General features: G+C 41.4%; 1 protein-coding gene across 1 annotated transcript in view; it reads left to right on the forward strand.

Moving 5' to 3' along the window:
- Positions 1-1580: 1580 nt before the first annotated feature.
- Positions 1581-27478, forward strand: part of LOC119658279 (protein yellow) — a 41433-nt gene continuing 15535 nt past the window's right edge. Inside the window, exon 1 of the mRNA XM_038065571.1 lies at positions 1581-1950. Coding sequence (XP_037921499.1) covers positions 1713-1950 — 238 coding nt within the window. The 5' untranslated portion in view covers positions 1581-1712. The remainder of the gene's footprint in view (positions 1951-27478) is intronic.

A 27478-nucleotide genomic window follows, 5' to 3' on the forward strand; every position in this document is an offset into this window, starting at 1 on the left:
TAGCTAGTCCCTCAAGAGCCATGGAGGCTACCGTCAATGACTGTTTAAGTTCAAATTGTACACCTCATCTGAATGTCCAGGATGAGGTCCCGGACGATCCAAGGCACGTATTCTTCCTTAGCTTCGTGGAAGAATAGGAGAAACATAGAGAAAACTATAAGTAAAATACTATGTTCTTACCGGAAAACTATAAGTAAAATACTATGAATTACCGGAAGGATTGGGGTGGGATCAATTCCATGATCCTAACAATCCAAACTAAACTGCGGAAAGCGGAAAACGTGAGGAAGGTTCGGTTATGGCCGCTGCGGATAGAAGAAACAAGACCTGGCCAGTAAGCTAATTCCGTCCCATGATGTAACACCTAATAGTGGTTGCACAGGGCAAAACCCGCACAAAAGCGTGTCCAGGTCACCTCCTTAAAAAAAGGCAGATTTACAGACAGACATTGAACGGATTTTAATAAGATTTGGTTTCAGACAAAATCTTAAAAGCTAAAAAAATATTCAGGTTAACATTACTTACCCACTAACTAGAAAAGTGAAATCAGGAAAAATCGTTTTTTTCCGAACATCCGGGGCGGAAATGCTACTGGAAAACTATAGAGAACAAATATCAAACAAACTTGATGAAATGGTAAACCAAGACAAAATAAATCAATGATAATAAATCCCAACCAAGAAAAAAGTCGGAACCAAAATCCGAGAAGATATCTCCTCTCTTATCTTTCTTTCAACACGTTTAATACCAAAAGCAATTAATAGGCTGTCCACTCTTTCGCACCCGTAAAGGCGGATTAGACCATTTATATGTTTTGGATTCTCCTACATGCACTGCCGCTTTGGCTCGACCTCCTTAAAAAGTACGCGGGCAAATGAGTAAATTAATTCTGCATGCATTTGGAAACCCTGCAGCCTATACCAGCATCATACTAATCTAGAAAATCCAATATAAAATGCTAATATCACACTCTTTTCCTATCAAAGACACAACCAACTCTCAATTTACTTTCGACTTAAGCACGGATATGTTGATTCCGTGAATTCTTTCAACAGGTTTCTAATTAAAATTGCAACATGTGACGTAACTTGAAGAAAATATGAAAAACAGAGCGCTTATGTGTACATACCTGTCTGATTATTTTCTAAACAATTTCCTGCCTAATGGCTTTCCCAATAAACAAAAGAGGAAGCTCGACTTGTTTGCTCAAATGCGGTACTTGGTAACTTGTAAGTTCATTTTCCATTGAAGTGTACGCAAAAGTCACGGGCAATGTCACCATTTCCACCCTTCTAGGATGCATTGTATTGTTCGCCAACTGGAAACTGGAGCTAAGCTGCTTTGGCTGCGGCCTTAATGAATGACACGTTGCCTGTGGAAATAAATATGCATAAGATGGTGAAAATGCAGTGGTCAACTTACTTTTCTCTTTTGTTGGCCACCCATGCTTACTTTTTCAAAAAATACATATAATTATAAATATAGATAAACAGTTGCCATTATTTGTTTCTGCAGCGCGATGTATTGACACTCATAGTTCAACAACCGGGGGGGAGTTAATAAAACCACTTGCAGTCCGCTACCGAAGCACAGTCAATCGTTGCATGCAACTGAATCCTGTGCAGTAAAATAGTGCATGCAGACGGTGTATGGATTTAATCTTGAATGGTTTGATAATTGTCGTTAAGCCAGTGAAAAGCTAAAGTTAAATTATGAAGAGTTTTCTATTGAGTGCAAGTTTGGTGCTGTTTGCAGCATGTGTTCTTGGCGAGGAGGCCAGCAAGCTGCAAGAACGCTTCAGCTGGACACAATTGGATTTTGCATTCCCGAACCAACGCATGAAGCAACAGGCTCTTCAAAGTGGCGACTATGCACCTCAGAATGCACTTCCAGTGGGCATTGAGCATTGGGGGCATAAGCTGTTTGTAACCGTGCCCAGATGGAGAAATGGTGAGTGATACTAGTAATAAGCAAGTGGTAGAGTAAAATTGTGGTGGCATCTTTGCGGCTTTCATGTGATCTGCTACCATTGTACCATTAATGCTTGGTGAAGTCTGAATGGAATATTCGGAGTAGTAGAATGAAGGCCGGAAACTGACAACAGGCTTTCCACAGAGATGCAGACTTTTTGTTAGGGTCCTTGTTACTTCTACATTCTCTGTCTGTGCAATCAATAGTTGTTCGTTGTATATTTAAAGTGCATTGTTTGGACTCAAAAATAGTATTTATCTAAAAAAGCGTGAATATTTATGAAATCTGCTTATTTATTTACTTGTCAACAATAATGGAACGAATTTGATTGTTCATTGCATGTTGAAAAAGATCTACTTATAATAGTTCCAATCAATTTCTTAATATCTTCAACTCACGCAAAATTATTATACCTAACTTTTCCGCAGGAAAATAAATTTAATGGCCAATTTTCTGGTTAACAGTGTGCAGAACTCACACAATTACTGAGAAATCAATTTAGTCGCTCGATTTAACAGAAATAATATAAATTGAAAGGCAGTAATAATAGAATCACCCAAACATGACCAGGTCCCTGATAGTACCAATAAAAGTTGCAAATTAATTGCTTTCATTGCCATTGAGTCTTTACACTACATACAAATAATGTGCTTTCGATACCGGGGCATGTAGCTGGTAACCTTCGAGCCAAATTAAATTCTTCCTCTTAAAATATTCACTGGAATGATTTGAATGGTGCAACTTGCATAGTGCATACTCAGGCAAACTCAATTTTGATATAAAGGAACTTGATAAATACAGAGCGAAACCACGGTGCTCGTACTTATGGAATAATTAAAATCAAAGAAGCGAAGAATTATGAACACCTATATTAAACCCCAGCCTTTTACGTATGTAAACAATAAAGAAAATTAACATTTATGCTTGCTGCCTCCATAAAACAGTGCGAAAATGTAATTTGTATGCACGTACCAGACAACATGATGCACTAATTTTAATTAGTTGTAATTGCCCCTTATGCAATGAGTTTAAACCCAAGAAACAAATCACGTGAAGTCCAGTTGCACGAAATCAATTCTACCAAGTTTAGAGAATAGTCTGAGACAGAGACGAGGGTATGTAACTTTCAATATATGTTTTTAAATTGACGCAACGAAATGTCTATATATGCATATCATGTAATAACTAGCAACTGCTGCTACTGAGTTGCTAATGTGATTCGACTTTCTTGGGAAAGAATCCAAGTTGCTTATTCAATTCTAATGATTTTTATTTGAAATAAATTTTGAAGAATAGCACGAACACAGAAGCTCTTCCCATTGAAAAGGTAATTCTTCTGTTGCTGCATCTTTCAGTATAGATGTAATGGTAGCAGGGAAGGTCACACTGGGTCCTAAAGAACTATTGTGCCCCTTTGCTTGTTGCACACATCATAGAAACAGGCATTTGAGCCTTGCATCTGATACTAGATATTACTCTCTTGGTCAAATGGCAGTTTAGCCTGGAGTAACCTTCAAGCATTTCTATTACGGTCTACAATCTTACAATTCGGTATCCTGACGAAATTAATAATACTGATTAGGCTGACCCTGACCAATGTGCGAGGCCAGATAAAAGCAGCAGGATCACTCTCAAGACCATTCGACATCAATAACTGTTTACGACAAGGGGATGCCCTATCAAGCGTCCTCTTTAACCTGGCCCTCGAGAAAGTGATCCGTGATGCTGAGGTAAATGCAAGGGGTACTGTCCTCTTTAAGTCCACCCAACTACTGGCCTATGCTGACGATATCGACATCATGGGAAGAACCACCCGAGACGTACAAACTGCCTTCATCCAGATCGAGCAGACGGCCCAAGATCTTGGACTGCACATCAATGAAGGCAAGACAAAATACATGGTGGCAATGTCAGCATCGAAAACCAACCAACCAACAACATCAAACCACACTGATCAAATCAGATAGGAGAATACAACTTTGAGACCGTTGATAATTTCTCCCATCTAAGGTCGAAAATCCCAACCGATAACAGCTACGATGATGAAATCCGCCGACGGTTGTTGTCAACCAACAGAGCCTATTTCAGCTTACAAAAACTGTTTCGCTCGAAACGTCTCACTATAGGGTCAAATCTCTTACTGCACAAGACAATGATCTTGCCAGTCCTCATATATTCCTCGGAAACTTGGGTTCTTAGCAAAAAAATTGCGAACTTTTGGCCACGTTCGAGAGAAGAATCCTCCGAAGAATTTTTGGCCCCCTACATGAGGATGGACAATTCCGTAGCCTACACAATGACGAAATCTATGAGCGATACCATGACCGTTCGGTTGTGGATAAAATCCGGCTGAATAGGTTACGGTGGGCGGGTCACTTAATCCGTATGGATGAGGATGATCCCACCGGGATAGTCTATAAGGGCAATATCTATGGTAAAAAAAGAAGACGAGGCAGACCCTGCCTAAGCTGGAGCGATGGCATAGGCCAGGACGCCAAACAGCTTTTAGGGATATCGAATTGGTGGACCTCGGCGCAAAACCGGGATGTCTGGAGTTCCTTATTAAGGCAGGCCTAGACCGGATACCGGTTGTTGCGCCGTTGATGATGATGATAATAATGCTACAATCCTGGGAGAGTTTTGATTCAAACTTCTCCAAAAACACCCTGGATTAATGTACAACTAATAGCTTCGCCTAGTATAATTCCCTGTGTCGTTTCTCTTTTCCTGGCATGCAATTCTTCCTGATTTCTTAGAAAGATTCTAATCATACAGCAGCGTCTCATCGTTCCAAGCCAACTTAACCTTTTACCGAATATGACTTTGAACTCAGAATATCCAAGCTTTATTTTATGAGCCAAACGTATTTAATTTATTTAGGTATCCCCGCCAGGCTAGAGCTCATCTCCTTAGATCTGGAGACTTTAGTTTCTTAGGCGCACATACCTACATTTTATAATTTCCGCTAGATTATGCTAGTCCATTCACCTATTAGTTTTCCTTCCAATCCCTTCGCCCGCTCCTTCAGCTGTGAGAGAATCGCAAGTATACCAGACAAAAAGTTGTTGGTTGAATTCCAGTCCACCACGCTGTTCAGTCATATTTCAAATTTGTGTGTTTTCTTGACTACTGTGCCATTCTGTGCGCCGAGTTTGTTCCATCGTAGGTACCCAAGTCTCCCTATGGTAGTATATATCCAGCATAATATTGTCGAGATGCACTTCTATTTCTTACCTCCTATAGAGCTCTCCTAACATTTTTACATGTTTTTCTAATGTGCTTGTTCTAGAGTAGCTTTTGTATGTCTTCCGTTCACACCTTTGTGGAGTATCGTACATCCACACAATCTCAGTATTCAATGAGATGATTTTTTATTCTCTTCAAATTTAGCATTATGTAATTGGTAAGTCTACTGTGACAGGGCAGTACGAAGGCGAATATAGTCATCCGGGGCGTATAGGGATTCGAACCCAAGGCGACAAGATCGAGAGGTTGATACTCACCCATCTCGAGAATCACACTGTCCGCATTTGGTCTAGGGTAATCCAAATATCTGAACTATTTCCTTCTTTTTTAAGGTTTTGTGTGAAACAAAACCTTGTTAGAATCGAGACGGTGTCTGTCTGTCCGTCTTTTTTTTTTTTTTTTTTTTTTCGGCGTTGGAAGGTGGAAAGGTTCAAAACCTACTGCTGGCTCCTGCCACGCAGTTATGTGAGACTTCTACTCACTAAAACCACCTCCTTCTCATTCCACTCTCCCCACGGAACTCCTATCAAGTATTGCATCGCGGGGCTGGATCAGCTTTTAGCTGCGGCTCATTATGGTTCTCTCCCTTCCTTGTTTTCGTCGTAGTTCTTCCTGCCTAAGCTGTTGGTGAATAGCTTGTAGTTCCCTTACAACCTGGTTCCAGGCATCCGTTGACTCCAGCATAAACTCCACAATGTTTTCGGGTGTTAAACGCCTAGCTGCGACCGCTTCCATTCTTGTTCGGTGCGCGGTGAACCTGGGGCAATCAAATATGACATGCTCCGCATTCTCAGCCACGTTACCACATCTTGGGCAGCATGGTGATTCGTCGTGACCAAATCGATGTAAATAAGCACGATAACCTCCATGTCCACTCAAGAATTGTGTTAGCTCGTGGCTTAATTCCCCATGGTTTCGTTCAAACCATCTCCGAATATCCGGAATGATGCGGTATGTCCAACGAGCATTTTGGGACTCGTCCCATCGCTGTTGCCACCGTTCGATAGATTCCCACCGTGCCAGCTGCCGTCGAAATGCGCTAGACTCTCCAGCTGCATACGTTTTGTCGTAGAGTCGCCGACTTTCCTTCGCCAAGATGTCTACGGGGAGCATCCCTGCTAGTACATATGCCGCTTCTCCTGATGTTGTCCGATATGCACTGCATACCCGGAGTGCACTTAACCGATACGCCATTCCTAGTTTTCCGCAGTTTGATTTGTTTTCCAGAACGGTTGCCCAAACTGGAGCTGCGTAGAGTAGCACGGAACTAACTACCCTTGAAATAAGACGACGTCGACTTTGTCTTGGTCCACCAATGTTCGGTAGTATCCTCGAGATCGTTACAGCGATGGAAGATGCTTTAGTTGTAGTGCACTCAATGTGTTTTTTAAAGTTGAGTCTTTTGTCAATCATTACTCCCAAATATTTAAGCGACTCTTGGGAGTAAATTGTTTTTCCACCAACTTTAATTTTCACGGTCGTGTCTTTCCTTCTTTTGCTGATTAGCACTAGTTCCGTTTTATGTTCAGCAAGTGATAGACCGGACTTTTTCAACCAGGAATTTATCTCCCATATCGCTTCATTTGCATAGATTTCGATCTCGTCTAAGCGTTTTGCCACTATTGTTACCCCGATATCGTCCGCAAAACCAATAGTTGTCACGCCGTTAGGAAGGCGTAGCGTCAGCACTCCGTTGTACATAATTAACCACAGTAAGGGACCTAAGACAGACCCCTGTCGTACGCCGCACGTCATTGGGAATAATTTCTCTCCATCGTCCGAGTCGCAATATAATCTTCTTCCAAGAAGAAATGCAACAACGATGCGTACAATGTACTTTGGAACCTTTAGTTTGGTTAGAGCCTCTACGATTTTCGTCCACTTTGCAGTGTTGAAAGCATTTTTTACATCGAGAGTCACCACTGCGCAGCATTTGTCATCTTGTATTGCAGCGCGAGCCAGGCCAGTCACCATGCTGATTGCATCGATGGTTGATCTCCCCTTACGAAACCCGAATTGCTTGTCGGATAGGCCTCCTTCCTTTTCCGCAACAGCGAGCAGCCTGTTGTATAATACTCGTTCAAATAGTTTACCAATGGTATTGACCAAACATATCGGTCGATATGAGGAGGGGTCTCCCAATGGTTTACCTGGCTTCGGAATAAGTATCAACTTTTGCAGCTTCCATTGCTCGGGGAATTCTCCTTCTCTGAGGCATGCCGTAAAAACTTTAGCAAACATACCTGGTGCTGACCTGGCTGCCACTTTCAGGGCGATATTCGGGATTCCATCTGGCCCTGGGGTCTTATTTTCAGCCAATTTACTTGCTGCATCAAAAATTTCCTCTTCTACCACTTCAGGGATTTCGTCGGGGTTTACATGCACTTTAGGCAGATTTGTGTAGTTCACATCCTCTGGGAAGAGAGTGTCCACTATGTTTTGTAGTAATTTTGGACAGGTAATCGGTGGGGAGCGCTTACCTCTCAGTGATGACATTACAGACCTGTAGGCGCCACCCCATGGATCAGAATCAGCTTCGGTACACATCCGCTTGAAATGTTCGGATTTGCTCTTCGTGATAGCTACTTGCAATTTTTTCCTCGCGTTCTTGTATTGCATGTGCAGCTCAACGAATTCAGGTTGATTTCTTCTGCGCTGGGAGCATCTCCTAGCTCTGAGGCAGTTTTTCCGACATTCCTCAATTTCTGAATTCCACCAGAAATTGGGATTTCGTCTTCGGAAAGCGCTACGCCGTGGCATAGAGGCATCGCATGCTCGCTGCAATTTTTCCGCGGCCTGTAAAGCTTTTTCTTGTGCGCTTCCCGATACTAATGTGTCATCTAGAAGTACCTCCTTGAACATTTCTTCATCGAATTTGTTAGTTACCCAGCTCATCGTTATTCTTTTTTGTGGCTTCATGTAATTCCTACGCGAGGTTTGGAAGACAATAGCCTGATGATCGCTGTGTGTGTACTCTTCGCTAACATGCCACTGCAAGTCTTTGATAAGGGTGTCACTGACGAAAGTGAGGTCTACTACAGATTGTAATTCTCCCCTCCGGTATGTGTTGGCTCCCCCAGAGTTCGCAAGTACGACATTTAGACGCGAGAATGCCTCTAGCAGTATTTGCCCCCTTGCATTTGTTTTTCTGCTTCCCCATTCTTCTGCCCATGAGTTGAAATCACCGGCAATTATTTTGGGATTATAGCGCCTGGCATCAAAAGATAGTTTCTCAAGCAACAAAGTGAATTCCTCCAGCGTAAGGCTCGGGGCTGCGTAACAACTATAGATGTATATACCTCCTATTTTGGCACGTGTAAATCCGTTCTCTGGATGTTTTTTTACATCTTCTATAGCACGACTTCCGCAGCTCCATATCGCGGCTTTGCTGTTTTTGTCAGCTACCCATACTCCGCTATGAAGATTTTCATATTGTTCGCATACAATAGCTACGTCGACATTATTTTCAAACACGCTCTGGGAGAGCAGGTCTTGGGCCGCTCGACAGTGGTTCAGATTTAGTTGCATAAACTTCATTTGTGCTTATTTATGAACGCCTTTCTGAATACTGGGCAATTACTGCTTCCTGCAATGTGGGCGCTGTCGCTATTTTTCGTTTCGACACAAAACACGCATTTGGGCTTTCCGTTGCAATCCTTCGCAAAATGGCCTTGCTCTCCGCACCTGCGACACAGACTAGATCTGTCTTGTGAGCTGGTACAGGCTTTCGCAATGTGGCCGAACTGCCAGCACTTAAAACATTTATGCACCTGACTTTGCTCTCGTATCCGACAAACCACCCATCCAATACGAACTTTACCTGCTGCTATAGCCTTTTTTGCTGCTTCGACAGGAAGACTTATCGACGCTATCTGTGTATCCCCGTACGCCTTCCTAAGTCGTAGCACGTTGGCCTCGCTCACTGACTGTATTCCTAATTGAGATTGCAAGGCTTCACAGATCTCGGACTTAGTGGCGATTTCATCCAAGTCCTTACATTCTATCACCACTGAATCTCTGCTCATTTTGATTGCTGCAGCCTCACCTAGTGCCACTTCGATTTTTTTTCGTAGGTTTTCGCCTACATCTTCACCCGCTTTAAGCTCCAGCAACAGATCACCTTTCTGCGTACGTCTGATACGCGTAACATTACCACTTAGTTCAGTCAGGGAGGTATCTGCTTTTACTTTGCGCAAAATCTCCGCGTACGTCAGCTCGCTAGTTTTTGTTATGATCAGCGCGTCTGGCCTGGCTCTCCTTTGCAACCGTTTCTTACCTTCTACTTTAGTCCAGGTAGATTCTTCGGTGCGGTTAGTGGCTTTTTCCGGGTGGGCCGATAAGCTTCCGTCTCCTGTCTTCGTAGGTTGCGCCGGAAGTGGTTTCTCCTTTTTGCGTTTCGCTGTCCGTTGGGGTGATTGTACCTCTTCGTTGGGGTCTCTTTGTCGCTTATTGCGCATTGCTGAGATGTCTCTTTCACCTTGGATACCTTCTTTGTCAAAAAGCCTCTTGGGAAGAGATGTTTTCACCATAGTTTGTGTTGTTACAGTAACCATCACTTTCTGTTGACTGTTCGGCAGTATACCTTCTTCGCGTGCTTTTACATCCTCTTTAGCCTTAAAGTACGTCGCCCTAATAGAACGCACTTGGTCTTTGATAGCGTGATGGACGTTATTCCGCTGACCAACGTACTCCATCAGATTTTGGATCATTGCTCCCAGCTGTGTGAACGCGTCAGCCTCATTTAAAGAATTGACTCCACCGCTGCTGCTCCTTTGATCCGACATCTGTTTCTCACTCGATTTCGCTGGAGGCGATCGCACTAATTTACCGCTCCGCCTAAAAGGATCATTAAGGCTAAAAACCATCAAAGGCGACTCCCCACTAGCCGTTTTGCTAGTGGGAAGCCCCCCGAAATTCTCGGCTTCCTCCACTGTTTGCAGTGAAATAATTTACAAACAAATTTGTCTGTTGATTCCTACACACTCTTGCTTTGGCTGCAGATCGAACTGAGGGCTATCCACCCACAAATGGTTCTAAACTGGGGTTTCTTTATTAATGCTTAATGTTTCAGCAAAAAAGGATCGTCCCGCGCTGCAGCCCGGGATTGACCCTCGATCCCGAGAATCAAGGGCCAAACGTGCTCCCTCTAGGCTGCGCACTGCTTGGAAGCACGAGCTCTGCGTAGTGTGGACCACGTAATCATTCACTTTCCAATTAAACTCAATGAAGTCGACTAGAAAAAAATTCAATTCAGCACTCAGCGAGAGAGCCGAATAAAGGGAAAGAGTTGCTCCCGTTGCTATTTCGCTTTCTCCAATTACCAACGAACCAAAGACCGATTCAGAAGTCCAGTTTACGATTTTTTGTTTGTAATTTTTTCTTTGTTTAAATAGAGATAAATAGAAAAAAAAAGGCTTACGAACGTAATCGAACCAGGGGCTGCCTGCCCACGAGCAACCGCGCTGCCACCCAACTGTTCTCAATGTTGCGAAATTTGTTCCTGTGCAACTTGTTCAATGTTTTCAATCAACAGTCGTTAATGTATTGGAAAAAGAAAAACGGCAAACAAGTGACCGGTTCAGCGAGGAAACAACAAAGAAAAAAAAGAAACACTTGCTATTTTTGTTCGTGGTTTAAATAAGAAGTGGCTCTAGATTTCACTTCATCTCCAAGCACTCGCGCACCATACACCATCCGGCAATTTTTCCGCCAAATCAACTAAACCAATCTTTGTTTTTTTCACTTCCTATGCTATTTAATTCTCACAGCGCTTCCGATTCACATTCGTTATTATCAACGTACGCTGTCTGTCCGTCTGTCCGTCTGTCTGTCTGTCTGTCTGTCTGTCTGTCTGTCTGTCTGTCTGTCTGTCTGTCACACCTGATTTATTCAGAAACGGCTGGACCGATTGTCACGAAATTTGATGGGAGTATGTAATCTGGTGTTCCCTTTACATGCGGCAAGTAGCGCCATCTTATGTTAAGTTTAAGGGGGGGCTCCCCATACATGTAAATGGAGGGTGAAAATTTTTTTTCACAGAATGTAGCCATGTGGGGTATCAAATGAAAGGCCTCAATTAGTACTTTTCGAAAATGGTTGAATATTTGATGTCGGGTGAGGGGAGTGAGGGCTCAAAATATGACCCCCAAAAAGTGTAACAGGTCTCGTTCTCCGAACCTATCCAACCGAAAAATCTGAAAAAAATCACAGTGATGCATCTCTACGAAATCTAGGCCTCAAAATATATCCGGTTCCGATATCTGTACAAATAAACTTAATAATAGTATATTTCCACATTTTAGAAATTTACCCGGCACCCCCCTTATGTTCATCCCAGAAGTACAAAATTTGCCATGCGTGTAATGAAGAATGTAATGCACAGTTTGGTCAAGTTTGAAGAAAATCCAACTATTATTAACAAAGTTATAGGGGATGAAACTTTACATTTTTTTGTGAATTTCGTGCACTCTACAACCTGCATGACGTCATCATCAGATATCAATTCGTCAATACCACAATGAAATGAGTTCTTATGAATTGGGTTCCAGAGAATTATTTTGTTTTAGTTTTTTAGTTATTTGCCAACCAGACATGTATGTATGTAGGTATATAATAAATGCGTGCTAATGAACTTTGCGGGTAGTGCCTAATTCAAATAGATATAAGAAGTAAATCGGAAATATGGGTACGATCAATTTATATACGTGCATATATGTGTACAGTAGGTAATAGGCAGTTTGTTTGTTTAGGGTGAGCGTGATATCTATGGCTGTAATATGTACGTATGTCTCGTAGTTTGGAAAAATATGAAAGATTATGTTCAATTTGTAGTTATACACGGATAGAAAAATGTGCGTTGAAATTTCTTACATAAGATGAACACAAAACCTTTATACCCGAAGCACGAGCTTCCGGTATTCCGACTTGTTTTCTTTCTGTACCGTGTATGTAATTAATTAAGCTTATGGTAGTCAATACTGCTTTGGCGATCTTGGCCGAGTTGACGCTCAGCAACGTCATCCTGCACCAATTACTAGCAATTTTCAGTATCAGCTGGATTCTACCCCAGAAGCGTGTCCTTATGTCTAGCCCCACAGATTACTAATATTCCATCAGCATAGCCATGAGCACTCATTCAACTCTTCTCAAAGTTTATCTGTTACTATACTCCACGGTGATAATACTCCAAAATAACGTTGGACTGAATTCATGACAACAGGATTGGCAACAGTCCATAGTTCCACTTGTCTGTTTTCTAGCGATTTACCTATCCAAGAACTCGGTAATTTCTCGACTGCTTTGCGGATAAGGGTATTTTGCATTGCACATGCGATGTCGAAAGCACCTTCTATATCCAAAAATACACGCATTTTTTCCCCGGAATACGTATTTATATACACTTCTAAATAATATTAGCCAATAAAGGAAAAAATCTTCAAAGTCAAATCTTTCAAATAAATATGAGTCTTAATCTTCTCATATAAAGAATCTATTTAGAACCTGGGAGCTGCCAAATATTCACGTGCAATAATTATCATTTATGCGGAGCTTATTTGTATTTCGCTATGTATTGCAAACAGCCGACCTATTTATGCTATATATTTGCCTAAGTATACATTCGGAATGGATTAACTTATCTTTATTTCCAAGGGAAAAATTAGTTGAGTTGCCACAAACTCGGAAAATACCGGATTTTTAATGCAATCATTTAGGCTTGGACGATCTACTACTACTACTATTTACTTAAAAATAAATAAAACGGGGATCTGGAGGTGATGGCCGGTGGAAAGCTCATGGGAAAATTCATGGAGAATGTCGTCATATATTTTTGCATGGTTTGAAGGGATATCTGTAGCTACCAATTTTATGGGAGCTATAACCACTATCTTGAGTGATTTTCTGAGCCAGTGGCTCATAGTTCTTCTCCGTATTTCCACTCAATGTTGTATTGCAGGGAATCGCAACATCAAAAATATGCTCAGAGCGACCCGTTTAATCCGCTAACAATACGTCGGCCTCATTGTTCGACATGGGGCAATCAGTTAGTACCTGGCAGTCCCAATAGATGGTGTAAGTAGAATTACGGAGTATTGCCAACGTCTCATATCAGTAAACCAGACACGTTTCCGTGATCAGTCATACTAGCATGCAATCATTTGGACCACCTTACATACAGCATTATGTCTCCCCGTGCATTGCATCGATTCCATAACAGTGCAGTCAGAAATGAGGTGGTCCAACGTGTCTAATCCCGAATCACACATTCTGCACTGGTCATTCTCCATCCGCTCAAGCGTATACGTCAGCTTGGCAGCGATGTTTTGCCAACACATCAACCATGTCTCTGCTGCTAAAACTTAACCATGAAAAGGAGTTCAATGCCATTCAAAACCAAAGAGAACTCAGTGAGTTCTCTTGGAGAATTCCCCACCATATACGGATGGGCGTTGAGGAATTGGTAACTTTAGATGAGCGTACTCACAAGGTGGAATGCCACCATTCCATGACCGCTGGCTAAAAATTTATGACTTAGGTATCAATGCCGTATGGGCGTAGGGCGTCATTTATCCAGGTATGTGGGACATTTTCAAAAATCTTGGTGTAGTCGTTCGCCCCTAGTTGCCGCTCTCACAGCTACCGAGTCGATAATGATTTCTATTTTGAAACCCTTTCATCCAACTCGGCAGCTCTTCTGCTCCACGGACAGAACGTTATTGGTCCTGAGGTGTACACTAACCCTTCAATTAATAATGGACGTTGTGAATTTTGTAGAAGGTTGGTATGCAAGTAAACGGTGCTACACCGTGTCCACTTCAAGGCAGCTTTAGGTAATCCTTGCAATGAGAAAGGGTCGAAATTCCTCAAGCTAATTAAGATGTGATTTATGCTATATGATCAGCATGCTGGGTGAGTAACCCCCAGAGGTCTACCCCAATACTCGTTGGCATCCGTTCCTAAAAATTGCATTATATGGACACTCTGTTGAGATTGGTTGAGAGATCCGAAAAAAATTCCGCTGGTTTCTCGCGTATGCTGCATTCTGAGCAAGTTTGGACTGACTTTCGCCGTACCGTCGTAACCGACTGCGCACGATAGAAAATTTCTGCTTTAGTGTCTCCTGAATTTCAACTACCGGTGTCTCACTGGGGATACTAGTTCCAGCATACCCAAACGGATAAGATAAAATTATTCATCGACTGAAAGGAAACTGACTGACGAACAGAAAATTTTTAATTTCTAATTACGGCTAGCTAACCAGTCGGTGCAAACAGCCAGAATATATTATATAATACTGGTATAAGAAAGATAGCAATTCATTTATTAACTTTTATTAGAAGTAACTTTAGTTTTGGACAATAGACTGGTAGCTAAACTATGATCAGAATGTACTATTAAAATCGGCTAGAACCCGCCTGAGCATTTCTTCTATCACAATATCATGTTATCTGTCTGATACACTCGATTACTCCGAAATCAACAAATAGAAACAAAAACCGTCGTTAAAGCCTATATTGTAATATTTTTGAGAATTGTGGGGTCCTAAGTCCGCATCAACTTAATGTCCGACCGGACCAAATTATCATAACGTTCGTATCGGTTGGGGAAGAGGCTCAGCACGTAATTGAGTTCCGGAGTTCCTCTAGGTCCTTCCTTTCTTCCACAAACCTTGAACAGAGGAAGAATACATGCTCTGAATCCCCTGGGACTTTATCGCAGTTTGGAAAACCGGGTGAGGTATCCCGTTTAAACCTGTACAGGTACTGGCAATATCCTCTCTGCCCCACGAGAAACTGTTTAAGATTATATTTAATTTCACCGCACTGTTTCTCTTTCGAAAGCAGATATTAGTTTTGGGACCAGTTGCAAAGGGGAGCAGTGCGGGTATTTGAAATTGAACAATTACTTCAAGGACCTGTTCTCAGAAACTACCCAACCGAAAAATCCAGAAAAATAGCATATTTTGTGCATAGGGTAGGTACCTCAAAATATTCTCCATTACAATATCGGTTCTGTAAAAATTTAAAAATGGTATATTTTTATATTCGAATTTACTGCGAGCTACTTTAAATTCATCCTATATACAACAACAATAATTTTAATAGGAAGTATCATGCTGGAAAGTTTAGTGGAAATCCTCCAATTAATAACAAAGTTGTGATAGTTCAAAGTTGCTCCTTTCGGATCAAATGACTGCTCGCTAAGAAATAAAATATCAGCACCACGTCGAATTGAATGTCAGGTATATTCAGGATAATATACACTACGAGCTACATATAAGTGGAACCATCGTTGTTACTAAAAAATCAACAACATCTTTATGAATGAAGCCCCAATCTCACGGTCGCCGAGTTGTTTTAGAATTATTTTAGCAATAATTCACGTAATCTTTGTAATTTTTAATTAACGAATTTGATAATTGTTTGTACTCGCTTTTTACGTGCAAAGTGTGCCCCCCTAAAAAAGGTGGGTAACAGTTGGGAAACACGCCATACTATCGCCATAGCCTACACCATATATTATAGTGGCCATCCAGTAAACCATGTGCTCGAAGTATGTTTCTTATCAGCCAAAAAATTAAACCTGCTATTATCGGCCTTGAAATAAAAAATGAAAGGCTATGCATTTTGCGTTTGCGAGGCACACTTAGAAATAAAAGCCTCATTAACGTTCGCACCCCTACAGAGGAGGCTGGAGAGTCGGAGGGGATACCTTCTACGAGGCAGTATCGCACTAAATGCTTGTTGGAAGTACCTGGTTTGCGCGAAAAACGGTCTATAAACATACATGGGCCTCTTCAGACGGGACCACTTTCAGCCAAATTGACCACGTGTTGATTGAACGCCGCCACCCATCACCCTTGATGAATGTTAGAACATACTGGGAAGCCAATATAGACTCGGATCACTATCTCGTTGGCATAGTTCTCCAGGCTCGGGTTACAACATCGCCTAAAATCCCCCACCCCCCCTTTCCCGAAGCCATTCACAACACAGCTCTCCACAAGGGCGAAATGATCCTGGCCTCCTATAAGGGCGAAATGATCCTGGAGATGAAGCATCAACAAATAATCTTCACAACCACCTGAAGAACGTTATCATTGATACGGCCACAAAGATGCTTGACCCCACCCGCAAGAAAAGTCGGATGGTTTGACTATAAATGTAAGCTAGAAATGAAACGGAAGAATGCTACATATCGAGTAACGTTGCATTCTCAAAAGACGCGGGCACGCGCAGAGACTTATCACGAACTCCGTCGAGCGGACAAGCGACGTCACTTCAGATCTGTGGAAATTACAGAAAGCAACCCCGAGGCGCGCAAGTTTTACCACCAAGTCAGGATGAAGCCTTATACACCTCGATGCTCCTCTGCCGAGACAAAGAGGTAAATCTAATTTCCAACAGAATGGGCATATTAGAGCAATGGGTTGAGTATTTTGATGAGCTGCAAACCCTAAAATATCGGCAAGTTGGAAGTCCCGCCAACTCAAGCCGACGAAAAAATGCTGCCTACTTAAATATCGTAAGTCGCCAGAAGCCGATGGAATTACAGCCGAATTGGATAAATATCTACGCGACCAACTACACCAAATCAATGCCTGACGACTGACAAAGAGACATTATCTGCCCCATACATAAAAAGGGAGATACCACGCAGCGCAGCAATTATAGAGGAATCACGTTGCTGAGTACCATTTATAAGATACTTTCCGCTATCTTGCTAGGTCGGATAGCCGTATACGCTCACAACATCAATGGTCCATACCGAAAAGGCTTCACTCCAGGCAATTCAGCAACAGGTCAGATTTTCTCTTCGGCAAGTGTTGGAAAAACTTAGAATATGATCACCAGTTGCACCATCTTTTCATCGATTTCAAGCCCGCCTATGACAGCTTAGCCAGGGTAAAATTGTGCATGGCCATGAGAGCTTGAGATATCCTGACGAAATTGATAAGACTGACTCTGACCAATGTGCGAGACCACCATTCAATATCAACAACGATCTAATACATCATGTGTCCTCTTCAACCTAGCCCTGGCGATGCAGATGTCAATGTAAGAGAGCACTTTCCTCTTCAAGTTCACTCAACTACTGGCCTACGCTGATGATAATGACATTATGGGAAGAACAACCCGAGATGAACAGTCTACCTTCATTGATCAGCAGATTGAGAAGACGGCGTTAGATCTTGGGCTGCACATTAATGAAGGCGAGATGAAGTACCTGGTGGCAATGTCCGAACTAAAGAAGAAAAAACTAACAACATCGAACCGCAATAGTCACACAAGACTATAACTTTGAGTCCGCTGAAAATATCTAGTGTCGAAAATCACAACCACTAATAGCTATGACGATGAAATTCGCACACGGTTGTTGGCAGTCAACAGAGTTTATTTCAGTTTACAGAAACTATTTGGCTCGAAATATCTCACCCTAGGATCAAATGTCTTATTGTATCAGACTGTGATCTTGCCAGTCCTTATGTATTCCTTGAACCTCTTGGCCCTGTTCGAGAGAAGAATGATTCGATGAATGTTCGGCCCCCTATATGCGGATGAACGATTCCGTAGCCTACATAACGACGAAATCTATGAGCGATACCATGATCGCGACGTTATGGATAAAATCCGACTCAACAGGTGCGGTGGGCGGGTCACTTAATCCGTATGGATGAGGATGATCCAGCCCGGAAAGTCTATAAGGGCAATATCTATGGTAGAAAAAGAAGTCGAGGCAGACCCTGCCTGAGATGGAGCGATGGCGTAGGCCAGGACCCCAAACAGCTTTTAGGGATATCGAGTTGGTGGACATTGGCATATAACCGGGGTGTCGACAATTCTTTACAAAGGCAGGCCTAGACTGGATACCAGTTGTTGCACCGTTGATGATGAGGAATATTATACTAGAATGTTTTTTAGAAAGATCATTTTATCATCATAATCACAAAACTACTATACACGTAGGAATTACAAGGTCTTTCATACCTAAAACGCCAAGTTTTCCGGATTTGGACCTGCAGTATTTGTTTCAGATGAACTTATCCACACTTGCTAACATTGTTAAACTCCTAGTCTGAGGGTCGTTATTATCAATACAGTGTTCTCCAGAGCAAATTATTTGTACAAATCGCTTTGCAAAATTATGCATAATTGAATTTTTAACTATGTACAAGTGAAACTGTTACATAAGCTTCTTTACTTGAGGAAACAGAAAACCTTGTGAGCACAAACACCATTTATTGGAATGAGAAACCGCAGGGTCCTACCATATGATTCTAACTAGCTTTTGCTCACTGAAATCAGCTCTCTCTTAGTCTGTTTCGCCTAGGAGACATATTTCTTTCTTTAAACATAAGCACAAGCCAACTAATGTTGTATTGCTTTCATTTTTCTTATCACCTAGAGAGCAAAAATTAACCATTTTAGAGATTATTCGCCGTCGATGCCTTCTTCGTCCCTTTTAGCATCCTGTGCAGCCTAAATTCTTGCTAGCATACTATCAAGAAGCATCCTGGACACGTTTTACACACATTCACAGGAATATCGTGATATGCAGGACACACTTTTGCCCACAACTCTTTCTTTCCCGCGTCTCTTCAGTAACCGATCAATTTAAGGCCCCCTGTAGATGCTCTATGGAGTTGAGGTCTGAAGACTTCTGGGGCCACTCAGGAATTGTAATATCATTATTTTTAAACCATGACTTTATTCTTTTAGGAGTAGTAGCAGTTTAGAATCTTTGTTTTCGCTGGAAGGTAATGTCCGAAGCGCTCACATCAAACTTTTCTGCATATTCCGGGAGTTCGGGTTTCAAAATATCAATATGTTGGAACTTTCTTTTCGAGGATTCTGTGATTCCAATGCCTCACATCATTATGAAACTTCCACCAAATTCACATACCATATCCGCAAATTCCCACTTAGAGTTTTCCATACCCACTCGTAACCATTCGTTCCCAAACGGTTGATTTTGGACTCGTTGGACATCAGCATCTTACCGATCGTGGAAAAGTTGTGAGAGAGGCGTCTTCGATGGTATGGTCACGCAATTCGTGCTAAGGAGAATTCACTTGCCAAGACTGGTCTGAACATCGAAGTCGATGGTAAGCGACCAAAAGGCAGGCCTAAACAACGGTGGCTTGATACGCTGGATGGGGATTTAAAAGCCTCGAGATTGCCCGCAGGTCAGGCATTCGATAGAGCCAAATGGCAAAACCGATCACGACGAGCCGACCCCGCTTGTGAACGGGACAAAGGCTGAAGAAAAAGAAGAAGACTCGTAATAGAAGGGGTTTTTTGACTTTGCCTCTTCCTCGTAAGCAAACGCCTCGTAGCATTCGGCGAAATATTTAAGCCTGAACTGATAGAGCGTTTAATTTAAACTACATTTTGAACCATTAGACTTCGCAAATTAAACTAAATTTTTCTTTCATTTCATCATTATTATTATTATTTATTTTTGTTTTATTTTTCATACAGCCCTTCTTATTAGGTAAACCTTTTATTTACCAGAACTTAATATTAGTCAAACTTTTTCACAGTACTTTATATTTTTGTTCACTTCCGCTCACAACTCACAAAACTGATTATGCTTACTATCCACACAAATCGGTAATGCAACCCAATACTATACATTTTGAGTGATTTCATCCTTATCCTTACATACAATGCAAATAGAACTCCACACTCGGCAAAAGCGTGATCAGTTTTGAGAGTTACTGTATGTCTGGATCTACGGTCTACCCTTTAAACCAACGGGCCGATGGTACCGACTTATCTAAAAATGCAATACACGGAAAGAATATTGCCAGCGAATAAGGAGGCTTGATAAGAAGGGCTCAGGTGACGATTTGTCTACTCAATTAATGATAGCGATTTAGCAGGGAGAAGTATGAAGTATGTTGTCTCCGCAAGTGTCCTATTATATAAGGCCCTGTGTAGGGAGTACTATGGTGCAACATCATTTATAATGATGTTCTCAACGTTCTATGCAAACCACGACAGTGAGTTACACCGATAGCGTAGCGCTGATGGCATAGCATCCCGCAAATGTTAAGTTGTATTCATTTGAAGCATTCACTGCTAAAAAAATGCAAGGGTTGCACCACTCACAGAGAAAAAAAAAACGCAGTACTAATGACAACGTCATAAGGGAATGTACACCCAAACCGAGGAAAGGAGCCCCCATCACTTCCAAAACCAGCAATTAAATAGCTTGAAGTAATAACAGACACTTTACTGACCTTCAGCCAAACGCATCATAGCAATAGCAAGGATGATGCCAAATATCGGAGGCCCATAGCTACTCTACTCTCTGCGGAACTCCACTGTATACCATATGTAATGCCCAAAAGATAAGAGCAGTTTACATGTCGACCGCCTCAAGTATATATGCTGTAATTTCGGAACTGTTTCACATCTTTTCCCATACTCCATCCCATACATATCTCAAGTTATTTTCCTAATTACAATTTTTAGTTAATGTCAGTAAATTTATAAATTACTGTAAATTTGCAATAACATATTCAGAAGAAAGCTCCACCACACCCTTCATAAAGTGATTTTTTTTTAATTCGTCCAGTTGTTAGTGGCAACAAAGTTGATAAGCTGATGTAGTTCAAATAGATTGAATTACAATTTTTAATTGATTATGGATAATTAATGATATGAGCAGTGGCACTAAACAGCTTGTCTCAGCCCAAATTACACTCATAAGCAATACTCTAAGCGGATAAGAGTGCAGTGATTTGCGTCTTACGCTGGATAAGTACACTTTGGAAAACTGCCTCCAAAGACCACAGAATATTATTTACGAAGTTATTTTAGCGCATGTAACTAAAATCAAAAGCGCATTAGGTGTTGCACTTGCATATCGACTCAAACTAGTAATTAGACATCATAAATATCAATCAATGCAAATGAATTTCAGGTGTTCAATGTTTGGCTAAGTCGTTTCATAATTTCATATCAATTCCTTGCATCCATTTTTCACTGACACTAGAAGACAATTTCGACATTCTGAAACCTGAATGAATGAAACTGGCACACAGCCGGTAACCTGACGCTCCAAATATCCCGATTATATCAGTAGCGTTGGTCGGCATATGTGCTTGAGAGTTATGATACGATCGAGATACGCCTTAAACATTTATTCAGTATTTTAAATGTTGTACCTATAAATGGCTGGAGATAGTTGTCTAAAAGTTGAAAGATGCCTTTAATCTGCACATTAAATGTTAAATTGCTGCGGTAGAGTGTTTACATATGGAAAAATTCTAGTTTCCAAGGAATTTGGAATTCATGTTTATATTTTACATTTTCATTCACAACCAAGTATGGACCCGCGGCAGTAACTCAACCTCGGATATGCATGCTAACCTCCTGAATTGAATTTCTTGTGTCCAGATTAATATTCTGTGGGTTTTGTGGAAAGACGTCTGTACTCAAACCATAACTTGAAATGTTCATTCAGTCAAAAAATTCTTCGTGGTTTCAGCGGTGCTTGTAATATTATTTATCTGAGTCGGCTGAGGAAGATTAATTTACTCACGGTAACCTTAACACAATTTTCAATTTTTAGCGTGAAAACTACAAGGCAGCACCTTAGAGGTCTCTCTTTCAAAAGCTGTCTCGATTCGTCCTAAGTAACGTTGCATGTTTCTAAGCTGGAAATTGTGGATACTCCTGTCCATTCTCACAATGGTGGTAGAAAACACTAAGGCAGGCAGGCTAAGCTAGTTGAGGAATCGGAAGAATAGCTAAGGCAGCGTGTTACCTCTAGGAGACTGCCTGAGCGAACTCCTGTCTGGATGTTTCATATTCAATTTTAGATTTACATTCCAACTAAAAGAAAAACAAAATATAACGTGTCTAAAATAGAATGAGCTTCGGAAGCCATGCCTGCATGCTCCATCTTATCGGAGAACAGGTTACATCGAATAAGTAAATAACGTAAATAACATCGATTTGCGAGAGTTCTATGGAGATTCGGTTTGTCCAAGAGCTTTTTTTCTGAACTATTTCCCTTTGGATTGCTCGAGTGAATTTCTTGGTTTGAAATGATTTCACTGTCATAGACAGATATTCTGTGCATTAGTAGTTTCCGCATTGATGTTGTTTTGATATAAATTTTGAAAGGGAGGAGTATCGGGTAAGAAGGCTGTACTCAAAACAAGGGCCCATTCTCAGAAACTAGTCAACCGAATAATCTGAAGAAAATCAAGATGATGCCTCCATATGTCATCCACTCATCAAAATACCCTCAAGCTCGACATCTCCTTAAGTGAAATCAGAAGTATATATCTCAATTTTGCGAATTTGCAGTTAACCCCCTTAATTTAACGGTAGATTCAAACAACAACAATAAAAGAAACAACTATATAAAGTGATGATAAGTTTGGTTCAAGTACTACTAATTTTAACATTATTGTGGGAGGTCAAGATCATCTCTATCACGTGAATGTACGGGCATACCATATGTGCTATGTTAGTCTGGCTGATATAGAGTTATTAATGTATTGGATAACATCGAACTCGATAAAACCATTAACAGAAACAATGGCGCCAAAGTGAATAAAACTGATCGATTCCTTCAAAGTTCTACTCATTGACATAGAGAGGAGGAGTTCCACGGTCAGTCATAATGGGAAGCTTGGTTTTGTTATTGTTTATCATCAGTCCGAGTCCTCCTGCCTTTTTTCTAAATCCGAAGCTATTTAGCCAAGGTTCATGATCCTGCGAGAGAGTAAACAGATAATAATAATAATCGTTGGCGCGATAATCCAATTAGAACAGGGCATTGAAATGCGATAGAGCACTTCATTCAAAACCGTAATAGTACCCTGCAGGATTCCAGTATCATGTACGAAGCAATGTGGCCAGCATTGGACCCGTTCATGATTACTGACTTGTATCCAACGTCAAATCACGATACAAATCCCACTGCCACCAGTGAGATTTGAACCGTGACCTCCTGCACGACAGGCTACTGCTCTAACTACTGAGCTACCTAGACACAGCAAGCAGATATCATCAGCATTATCGACGTTTCTGAAAAAAAGATGTGATTGTCCCCTGAAATCCACCACTTCTGTCGAGGTAGCGAAGGAGGAAGGATAGCGAAAACCACCGATAACGAACAATACGCATGTGACTTGAATGCGCTTTACTCAGAAGCTTTACCTCGGTGCAGCACGTGCCGGTTGTCACCGCTATATTTTTCTTTGACAGGATGCTACATGTTACATAGTTTCTCCAGGAAATGCAAGGCACTGATTTCTCCGAAATGTCTTCCACTCTATTACACTCCAGATACATTCCCTGTTCACTCTATCGAAAGCTTCTCAAAATCCTTAAAAGAGCGAAGATCTAAACTCCTAGCACTGCTTCAGAATGATCGGTAGGATGCTGATGTGGTCAATGGAGGAGGATTCGAAGCGGAAAGCAGCCTGCTCTCAATCGATCAAGCTTTCGAAAAATGTCTTTTAGGATTATATTAACTATTATCTTTACGGCAGTAGGGAAATGCAAACACCCTTCGATTTGTCACATTCAAAACAGGTGATCTACTTTGGAAACTTAACGAAATTTTAACTTCTTCTCTCTAGGAAAAGTCTCAGATTCAGATGCGTACTAGTGGAGGCAGATCCGCAGGAGCTACCGGTGCAGCGATAAATAATTATACGGCGAGTTGGTCAAACCCAGCGGCTTTACTCTATATTCGCATGTTACCGTGACTAGCCATTTCATTACCAGGAGGTGGAAGTTCGCCGAATGTATAGATTAGAGAACCGTGGTGAAGTTTACCTTTCATCTCTTCAGCTTCTCGTCATCGTCGATGAGGACTCGTTCGTTAACGTCCTTCACACGGTTATAGAAAAATTTTCGACTACATTCAAGTTGTTTCTTGATGCGGTATACACTTCTGAGATCATTGCATTCTACGGTATCTTCTGCTTCCCTATTCAGCGCAATAACAAATTCGTTTTTGCCCCGGCACACACTACGTTGTATTTCCCGCGGTTTACCTCGGTACTGGAGAACAGCGACCACTCAGAGCGGTCAATGGAGCCTTCAATTCTCTCTTCTTTGCTTCTACAATTCCGCACTCAGTCAGATCTTATGACGCCCTTTCGGAACGCAGCCGACAACCTACGTAGCACTTGCGAAAACTTCGTTTTTGATCGCAGTCCAATGCTCGTCGACATTCTCAAGCGGGTAACCCAATTTATCTTCTGTGCGATAATTAAGATAGCTCTCCCACTGTCGAGCAACAACTGGATCATTCAAGCTATTGATGTTGAAATTTGAGGGGTAGCAGCTCTCCAACTCTGTGAAAAGTGGCTTATGCCGATGTCAGCACATCTCTTTTTACGCATATCCAGGAAACAACTCCTAAGTTCATTCCTGATCACGACGTGGCCAATTTGATTGTTCGTAGGGCGTTGACCAGTTAAAACCCAACTCACCTTATGACAAGTTCTGTGCTTGAACGCTGTGCCACTAATGACGAGATAGTGAAAGTTGTAGAAATTCACAAACCTTCTACCTTCACCGTTACGATCGCAAAGAACGTGTTTCCCCATCATATGTCTGAGCGAGGTGTTGGCAGAGCCCACTTGGCATTCAAATCACGTATCCCTCACCCCCCTCCACTGAAATACGTGTAATTGTTCGTAAAAAGCATTCTTCTCCAATATATCGGAAATCTCCGCTGGCGCTCTTTAACCTTGCAGCTGAGAAACTGGATCAAAGGTTAAGAGAGCGCGCCTTGCGGTAGCCATTAAAAACAACAGAACATTGAATTCGCGTTTTCTACCACTCGGGGTTCAAAGCTATAAAGCATATTGCCTTTAGTGTGACAAAACGGAGAGGACTACTCTCCAGAGTGCCACGATTTTACTTGGCCACGATTTTACTTTGCAGAATCTCCAATTTGTATCGTTGGAATTCTCAATCGAGCTGGAACAAGCGAGCACTCTGGGTGCCTTCGCTGCCGTTATCGAGTATCGTGAATATTCTTGAAATTGTAAAAAGTGGGAAGAACGCAACTAGACATTCTGTAAGCCCGATTGAGGATGTTAACATATTGAAGATTATGCTGGAGCTTCCAATCAAATATTACGCCAAGATCTTTATTAGAAGAAATTACTGAAATAGACTGCCCACGCAAGTAATAAGGAGATTTTAGTGAAAAACTAATATGGTTTCCATTCACCCATTGATGAAGCAAAACGCATCAACCATACCTACGCACCATCGCTCGCGGTTTCCTGAAACACGCTTCATCTCCCACCTTGACTTCCCGAGACGTCCGCTCTCCTCTTTTACTGTCCTGCGTCAAGTGCTTTTAGTGTGATCCATTTGTCGGCCGTCCTGGAAGAGGGATTCCACTGCATGGCGTATTATTGCAATTATCGCCCCTCCTTAATGTGTGACCTATCGACTGCCACTTTCGCCTTCCGATCACGTCACGAAAGATCATTGGCCTATACGCCGAGCAACACACAAAGAACACTAACACGGAACAATCTCCACTTGATCGCACGAACGAAAAAGTTGTACAGAATGATTGATGAATAAATATCTTTAAACTTATAAGAGGTGCGAAGAATACAACCAGGAATTTCATATATTCGGTTGCGAATGTCAACATAGTGAAGGTTAAGCGGAAGCTCGCTACCTAGTGGTACGTCGAAATCCTAGCTGAAAGGACTTGTCCAACCAAGTAATAAACACATAACTCGAAGAATTTACTTACTTAAAGCACCAACATATTCTGTGCACATCAACAAGACAGAGTGTCAAGATTTGATTTTAGGAGGAGAGAGACAGTTCTGCAGACTAGTCAATAATAGGAAATAATTTCAAATCATCTGTATAGAAAAGGACAAGTAAACCAGGAATATTAAAGAGCGAGAATGGAAATGGATCAAAGAGGATATCCTGGGGGACTGCATATGAGGAACAAAAGGAGTTCAAATGCAACTATTGAAGGGGACCCTGCTCGCTTACATAAATAAGATCTCAACTAGAAGCAGATAGTAAAAAGCCATACGAACCGCTTGACTATCGGTTAGAATGACTTTAATACTTTTGAAGCTTAAATCAGGCTTCAGCCATTAACATTCTTCCATGTTGTACTGCCCTCCTGACCAAAGTAGGTCAGGATATTACTATGGCTATAGGACTCCATGGCATAGAGAATAAATTTGTCGGCAATTGCGAATGCATTACCTCCAATCCTCTCCATTCCATAACTACGTCCGACAATTCTTTATATCTAATAACGAAATTGATTTCTTGGCATCAACTTCCCTTTCGGGCATTGTTGAATCGACCATTCTAGGAGGGAGGATGACAATCAAAGTGCCACGCTACCACTTGCCTTGACTTAAAGATCGTTATACCTTTGGTAACAAAGAGGGGTTTTCTGATTGAGTACTGAAGGGCCATATTGAAAAGCAATGGAGCCAGCACGCCCCTCTATGTAAGAACCGTTCATTGCTTAAAATATATCAACCTGACTGTTTTCAATTCGCACCTGCAAAGTTGAAACAATTCATAGTTAATTGAAATAATAAAACTTGTTGTTTCTTTTTCGTTGGTGTGGGTATTTATTCTTGCAAGTTCGTAGGAACTTGTTTGCACTGATGAAGGGAACAAGTGGTTCCCGAAATATCGGTATTTGCAAGAATAAATACCCACACCAACGAAAAAGAAACAACAAGTTTTATTATTTCAATTAATTAATCGTTGGAAACACCGCATAATTTCACTCCAATTCATAGTTGCTTTTATAAAATGAACCGGTTTTCCTGGAATGCCGAATTAGAGGATAAGTTTGTGAGTACACGCTTTACACTGATTTATTTCTGAGCCTCCACCTCCACCCCAATGGCTTAGAGTAGTGCTTTGTCCTGTTAGCCAGGAATTTGGTGAATACTTTGCGGGCCAAAATGCTTAGTGAAATAACTCTATAATGGTCCCATGCCGACTTTGATAGAATTCCCTCTTCATTTCTCTTGATTCATTGCTATACAAGTATGAAGATAATCTTTTCCAAGCGATTTTCCGTCGCCTTCATCGTCAATGCGCTAAAATTAACACCTCTGGCTTTCCGCTGATATTCTTTTTACACTTTTTATATTACTTATGACAATAATTAATTCATTCAGAGATTAACAACTTTTTATCAATTTAATCGAAGAATGATCACGTCCGAATCAATCAATTAAATGGAAATTAATGTGTGGACTAGT

Source organism: Hermetia illucens, chromosome 5 (assembly GCF_905115235.1).
Source record: "Hermetia illucens chromosome 5, iHerIll2.2.curated.20191125, whole genome shotgun sequence".
NCBI lineage: Eukaryota > Metazoa > Arthropoda > Insecta > Diptera > Stratiomyidae > Hermetia > Hermetia illucens.